This window comes from Papaver somniferum, chromosome 7 (assembly GCF_003573695.1).
Source record: "Papaver somniferum cultivar HN1 chromosome 7, ASM357369v1, whole genome shotgun sequence".
In the NCBI taxonomy this organism is placed as follows: domain Eukaryota; kingdom Viridiplantae; phylum Streptophyta; class Magnoliopsida; order Ranunculales; family Papaveraceae; genus Papaver; species Papaver somniferum.
The window spans coordinates 268,599,686-268,607,179 of NC_039364.1; the positions used below are offsets into that span (position 1 = coordinate 268,599,686).

General features: G+C 37.4%; 1 protein-coding gene across 1 annotated transcript; it reads right to left on the reverse strand.

The window, feature by feature from the left end:
• Window positions 1-520: 520 nt before the first annotated feature.
• Window positions 521-6,472, reverse strand: LOC113300389 (phosphate transporter PHO1 homolog 8-like). The gene is made up of 14 exons (XM_026549610.1): window positions 6,242-6,472; window positions 5,032-5,694; window positions 4,533-4,851; window positions 4,394-4,442; window positions 4,199-4,270; window positions 3,811-3,940; window positions 3,562-3,682; window positions 3,107-3,365; window positions 2,902-3,006; window positions 2,770-2,814; window positions 2,535-2,684; window positions 1,842-2,120; window positions 1,603-1,739; window positions 521-1,319 (listed from the first exon to the last, which is right to left on the reverse strand). Exons 2-14 carry the CDS (start codon window positions 5,615-5,617, stop codon window positions 1,196-1,198), a joined length of 2,376 nt encoding a protein of 791 aa, XP_026405395.1. The 5' UTR covers window positions 5,618-5,694; window positions 6,242-6,472; the 3' UTR covers window positions 521-1,195.
• Window positions 6,473-7,494: the final 1,022 nt, after the last annotated feature.

Below are 7,494 nucleotides of genomic sequence, written 5' to 3' on the forward strand. Positions count from 1 at the left end.
GGTTATGTGTTTTCCTGTTTGGAAGTTGCAAGCAAAGTAAGCTTCCATTTCCGCGGTTCTAAAAGAATGATTCGTTCACTAGGCACCCAAAGAATCCTTCTTCTATGTAACTAACACTTGGGATTTTGTCTAAGATGCACTGAAATCCAAAATGAGAGAGACAATTTGATTGGATTTCACTGCAGATCGAAATACCGCTCAATCTGTCAGAATTTTTTTGGTTTTTACTTTTTACTCTCAGGGTCTTTCCTCTAAATTTTGGTCAATTCTATCCGCAAAGGAAACCAAAGTTACCTTGGTGGATGCGGATGCACAGGAGCGGATCATAAACTACCTGACTCGTAGGTTGCTATTTCATTTCAATTAGTGAAGGTGACTATTTGTTGTCTTCATTGGTGCTTGCCATGGGTCTCTGTCAGTTCAACAAGCTTCCTGTTGGTAAAAAATTTCAAGCAGCGCGAGAAACCATGGGTCTGAGTCTCGAAGGGAAGAAATTAGCTCTTGAAAAACGACTTCTTGAACTAAAGAAAGTCCTTGTAATTTGAAAGAGAAATTGAAACTCTGAAAGCCACGTCCAGCAGAGTTTCAAAGAGGGCTCGACGATCCTTGGTGATTTCATTTAACTGCTGGCAATGTTCTGGTCTCTATGTTCGAGTTTTTGTTTACTTTAAGGAAGTAAGAGCATAATCAAAGTAGTATTTTTTACAGTGATAATTTTGGTTTATATCTCTAATCAATTCCAAACCGATGATTGATTGTTCGCATTTTTTTTAGATACAATTAAAGTAATGTATATATTTACAAGTTGAATGATTGGCTTGAAGGGAGGAAAAAAATGAAACAGAAACTATGGCATGAGAGTATGATATCCATCCATGTGATCTTTAGCTTTGTGCTTAGCTGAACAACCAGACTAGCAAATCATTTCTGGATGTTGTTAGACGTAAAAACAAGAGCTGGGCAGTCATTCTGGTAACGATATCTGACAGAGCTTTTACCAGTTACCTCTTCAACCTTGATGGAAATTGGCAAGAACTTTGAATACTGACACTAGATCGTCTTACTCGAATCATCAGGAAGCCTACACAGTTTGCTCGATAGATTTACAAGTCCCCAGAAATTTGAATAGCTGGGGGTGTGTCATTCAGTTGTCTCTTAGGCTTTCAAGTGGTGTAACATTTCAACTGTTAGTTTTCTAGTCATCCTTGCTACTATCTTCATCCTTGCCACTACTCTCTTCATCATAGTAACTGAAAGGGAGTGGGACTGACTTGAATGCACGGAACTTTCCAACATTGTTCAAGTGCTCGTTCTCCAACCTGATTCATTCACAGTACCCAGTTCCAGTTTGGTTAAAACTTTAAAATAATAATAAAACTTGTATCAGAAAAAATATAAGAACAGACAGGGTAAGTGTCTGTATGCAACATTTTATCAGGTCACATGGCATGGATGTGGCAACTGATGTCCTCATGCCATGTCAAATAATCTCGTAATTTGTGTCTCATTTAAGAAATGAAAAATATATGGACCACACCAACCCATATTCTCATCCTGAGGTTCAGCATTACGTGGTCAATGAGACAATAGTAACATACATACCTGAAAAAATTCCACATCCCTCGACGGAGAATCTCCAGACATGCTACTATGGTGGTTAAGGCTGTTCGATGCAAGAATGTCACATGGAAGTTCAAAACGGATTGCAGCCAAGCAAGTCTTAGAATGACATCAAGCACCTGCATCATAATAAAGAAATTTTTGAGTATTTGAGAATTTCGAACTTAAAAACATGATGCAATGTCATGGCCTGATGATAGGACTATAGCATACATACATACCATGGCTATGAAGTAGACGCTATTGTGTGAGATGACAAGTTTGTCTCTCAGCCAAGGGTTCTTTGAATGCCGTTGAAGAAGCCCCCAATCCTTGACAATGTCCCAATAAGTATTCATGATTGCTGCAACGGCAGAGCTCACTCCAGCCACTACTCTCCAACTCGTTCCCTTCTTTAAATCGAACGCTGTCCTCATTAGGACTGCAATTATTGTCAGGAGGTATTTTAAACCATTGAATGCCTGAGACACATCTTTCTCTTCCACCCACCGACGGAGACACTATAATAAAACCACATACTAACAAGGTTAATAGTTTGATGGGCACATTGGGGAAGCTAAACAACACACGTAAAGGAACACAAGATTGATGCTGTGAAGCTAAGCACACCATAGATTTGTATGCTTTGCATCTTGAATGAGTTCACACCATAGTATAGTATTGTTTTTGTCGCTCCGTATCATAGTTTTTTATGTTTTCATACTAAAGATTGATGCACAGTTCAATTCGCAACAACTCCCGAAAAAGTTGTTTTTCTGAAAAAGACATTTAAAAAGTTTGGTGCCAATGTGGTGGTCCTATAGGCTAACAGTTAAGAATCGGTGCCTTTAATAACTATAACAGACTTGCATATGGTCTTACACTTGTATATCGTTCAAAAGAAAGTACAAAACAAGATGAGATTACGGTAATACCTGGAGCAACCGAGACCAGTATGGGAGAACTGCTACAATGAAATAGAAAGAATTGTAGACGGCACTCTGGCGGCAACTGTTCTGTCTCTGGGTGAACTCTCCCCAACCGTAGTAGCAAATATAGAACTCAAGACTCCTAAAGGCCTGGACCTGAAACGTAATTGATGCACACCAGTTAATTTATAAGAGATACTTATTTTTGTTATCAAGCAACAAAGATTTGCATGATAAATACCTGGCTAGTAAGTTGGTCTGCCAAGAAAAAGTCAATGAGCGTAACCTGTGAATGCAAAGATTTAGAAACTGTAAATCATCTAAGCTATCGGTTTAGTCTGCAGTTTTTTATTTTAATGGAATACAGACATACCTTGTAGAAAGGAGCACAAATACAGCGCCATATTGATTTGATGAAGAAAAAACGACCAGAACGATATACAATGTTGAAGGGGCAAAATGCAATGGCAAGTACGAGCTGCAAACAAAACACAAAGAAAAAGTGTGGTTAAGTCATGTATTTCAAATTCCTAGCTAATTCTCACTTCAAGAGGAGTCTTCTGCTTTCAAAATCTTACAGTAACTAATCCCAAAGGAACTAACTCGGTGATTGTCTGATATTTTTGAGTGCCTGGTTCCATCTCCATGTCCAGGTTTGCAAGGACACCAGCCAGTGAAAGTAATGTCAGACCAGCACTGAGGAGAAAGACTTCTCGATATCCCAATTCAGTCCCTTGCTTGAAGCCGAATATAAACGGATAGTTGACTCGGTAACATCTCCAGAAGTATATGTTCACAGCATACATGAGCATATGCAGGATGATATATGCAAATAAACTGAAATAAAATGATAGGCAGAACTCAGTTAAACAAGGAAATGTGCTTCTACCGTAAGAAAAGATACTCAAAAGAAAGAATTCAGTTAAACAAGGAAATGCGCTTATACAGTCAGCGACAATACAGAATAGACTGAATACTCAAAAGAAATGAAGGAGAAGGAGAAAGAAAAAAAGTCACTGATGTCTTCACTTGCCTATAAAGCGGAAATATGTTTTCCATGTACTGAGTTCTTCCTTCCTTATTCACAAGCTTCCTCGCATTTATAACCAAAACAAGAGCCACTAAAAGAGCTGTCGTACCGCCAGCAAAATATCCTGAATAAAGTATATTAGTTAATGCCTGAGAAATACAACAATATTATTTACTTTAGCCTCATTAAGATGTTAAATTAAAATCAACTTGTTTTTGAAAGTTTAATTCATGATGAACAGGTTCAATTTACCTAGTAAGAACGTGGTTTTGTGCTTTCCTTTTTTTGCTGTTGGCCTTAAGGATTTCATGCCTTTTCTGCGGTCTGAGTTACAAAAGTGCTTAACAAATGTGGCCTCCACTCTCTCCAAGATCGTCGTAATCTGTGAAGTGACACTAGCACATAAGATACTGCGCCTAAAGCCATTATAAAAACTGAATCTGTGACAGTTACAAACTATACAGAACAGAGATTTGTCAAACAGCCAAGCCATGGAGTTCTTCAATTTTGTATTTAGAATGATTAATTTCAATGTTTTTAGAGGGATTTTCTTTATAAAGCATTTAATTCTATTGATAAATAATAAAGACTGACCAAATTGCGCTGCTTATCCATGATTAATGAAAACATTTGAACGAACCTCATCAGAGCTGCCAATGTAAGAGTTGTCCACTGCTCTTAGGTACGATTTTGATGCACCCCTCAATGTAATCTACATCAATACGATGCATATTGGATTAGAAGTAAAACACAGGCCTTATCCAGACAGTACATATCCTTGCCACAATTTTCCTTCAATAATGAAAGCGTTGATATACTGATGAAAGGTACTGACCTTGTCATATTTCTTCATCACTTTCGACAGCGCCAACAAATTCATAAAGCTGGTGCATGAAGCAGTAAAAATGATATGTTAAGTAACACAAAGTTATATATAGGAAAATTCTGAAAGCCAACTACTGCTTGTTACGTACCCATAATGTTTTAGTTGGCGAAGCTTCCAGTGGAATTCAATAAAAACCTGCTTGAGTTGCTCTTCGGCATTTTTCAACTGCTTCCTGTTAAATTTCAACTTCGTATCTTTGGAATCCTTGTGCAGCATGGCTTTTATAGTTGACTTTGGAGTTTCTGGTTCGTTGTTGATTTTAACATGTTCAAGAATTTCTAGGGGAGCTGGTTTAAAGTTGTCATTGGCACCATCAATTTTATCAACATCGACACCTTTATTAGAGTCCTCGAGATCTTTTTCATTTGCTGTCCCCGTTTCTTGTATCACCAACATTTGCTCTTTTCCTGCAATTTTAGAACCATTTAAATATGGAAGTGTAACTTCGCAACTAGGTAGCAAGAACATTACAAAGTTAAAGAAAAAATCTCCAGATTAACCCATGTAGAATCGCTGAGACATTATAGGTGGCACATAGCAAAGTAAAACAGCCGCATCAATTCTATTGATGCTCCGATGACACTTACTTGGCATTCTTGGGGTGCTTGGGTTAGAAACAGTTGAAGTAGCCAAGCTAGCAACATCAGCCACGAGATCTCTTACTGCGCCAGACATATCAAGACTTGGATTTTCGACCTTGATCCGTAGCGCAATTAGCGCATCCATTTGTTTATTAAGCACGGCGACTTCGTTCATAACCTCCTCAACCTTGTCCTTGTAGAACTTATCAACCTTGCTGAATTCATAATCAAGTCTATCAAAGAAAACTACTTCTTGCTCACTTGCATCTTCAGACGGTATAACGAACTTGGTCTCGTATTTCACATTCGAGTTTGCTCCCTTCACTTCCTTGACCACTATAAATTGATCCTCAATATCTCCTACTCCATTAGGATTTTTGAAATCGCTGTTTCGTTTGTGTAATCCACTGAAAGACCTGTACAACGTCAAATCCCGAACCAACGCTTTCTGTTGCGTTTGTCCTTTCTCCTCCTCCTCCTTGCGTTTGAACCTGAGTATGTCTTTCAACAATGTCTTGAGATATCTATAGTCTAGGTATGCTTCCTTCCACTCAGGCAACATCTGTGACGAATACTCCTTTCCAAACTTCATCTTCACTAATTACGAGTTCAATTCAGCTTCAATTGCTCATGAAATGGTGGTTTCTTAATGGAATTTCCACTTAAGCACTGAGAAAAAACAAGAAATTAAAGAATAAGGAAAAAGGCTTGTAAAAATCTAAAAAATCCAGATAAGAATGAAATGGAATCGGCTAGAGGTAGTAATGAGAACTGAAAACTGGTTAAGTAGAGATTAATTAATCATATTTCAAGATAATCAAGAACTAAACTGGTTGGAAAAAAGGGAAAATTAATCATAATCCTCAACACAGAGTTAACAGAATTATGTAAAAATAAAAACATCCGAAAAAATCACTTACATTATTACTTCCATTAATAGAACCAGGAATTTAATCGAAATCATAATCCTCACTTAAAACAAAATCAGAATTCAAGAGAATCAAGAAATATACTGTAATAGATTGGAAACAAAAACCATAATCCAAAAATCAACTTCCACTAATAGCAGTAGCAGGTAGGAATTTAATCAACATCATTAATACAAGAAAACTTCAACAAATCCTTCTTATGGAAACACTCAAACACATTAAAATCAAACTAAGCATTACTACTTAAATTATGCACAAAAAAAAGGAAAAAAAAAAGAAAGACATGCCTCATATCATCATCTTCCGGTTTCTTCTTTCGCCGGAAAATTGGTTTGAGCTCAGCAGTGAGAGTATACTGAAATCACAGCTTTAAGCTCCTTCCTTTTTTTTTTTTTTTTTTTTTGTATACAAAAGAAAAAAAAAAAGCAGACTATTTTCAGCCTTCTCTCTACTCTAAAAAATCACACTCTTTGCTGCTGCGACGTCCTCCTTGTTATCATCAGAACATTCTGATCAGTGCTGTGCTGTTACATCCCGAGGGAGGGAGGGGGCGCGTGATATATTATATTTATTCATAATTACAACAAACAAAAGACACATACTTCTCTACCTGCCCACCACCACCGCCTTTTGTATTTACACGAGAAAGTCAAAACAAAACAACAAAAATGGATGAAACACACATTTTGCCATTTATAAACTACCGGATTACTATAAATAGCTAGTTTATTTCATTTGCTTGCTTACCTAATATTCAACACAATGAATACTACTATAGTGATGGTAATTAAGAAAGGGGATACTTGAATAGAATCATAGATACGATTACTTACTGCGAGAACACGCCACTTTACTTACTAAGGTCTATCCTTCCCCAATCTCACCTCTACAATAATCAACGCATGCCCTGTTGCAATTTCTTTTTCTAATCCACTGCACTACCACCCGGCAAGTGGTTTCTTGGAGTAATGAGAAGACATACGACCGGGGGAAATGATACAATAATAAATCGGCTTCAAAGTCAAACTCCATGGTCGTTGGTCATACAGTGACTTGAGTGAGAATCCCAACAGAAAGTGGTGGACCAAACAGCATTAATGGATGCTTACCCTAGTCCCTAGTCAGCTGTGTCCCGTTATTTTTTTATTTATTTTTTCTGTTGCTGAAATCAAATCACGCGATTTCGGTGGGAATTGGTGGTTAGAATTTTCCATCTTGGTGTATGTGTGTATTACCCTCCGACGTGTTTCCACCACACTAGCATGACAAGTCATTTCTTTGCCAGAACATATAGCAAAGCACAGGCCCAAGCCCAGCATTTACATTTATTTCTCTACAATCTGGTAGAGAAATAAACAAAAAAAATTGCAATCTAATTTCTGGAATTGACTACTGCTTATATTACCCAAACACCACTATATGTAGTTCACCAACAAAAGGAGAATTTTCCAAACAACACGATGTGATTCTTATGCTTCACTAAGCTTGTAAGATGCAACAGAAAGTGGGAGTATCTCACTACAGCACTATAAAAACCACA

Coding starts and splice junctions, on each gene's coding strand:
- LOC113300389 (XM_026549610.1), bottom strand. CDS start 5,617: ATGAAGTTTGGAAAGGAGTATTCGTCACAGATGTTGCCTGAGTGGAAG. Junction 4,443..4,532: donor CGCCAACTAAAACATTATGG/GTACGTAACAAG, acceptor TTCATGCACCAG/CTTTATGAATTTGTTGGCGC. Junction 2,685..2,769: donor CAGACCAACTTACTAGCCAG/GTATTTATCATG, acceptor ATTACGTTTCAG/GTCCAGGCCTTTAGGAGTCT.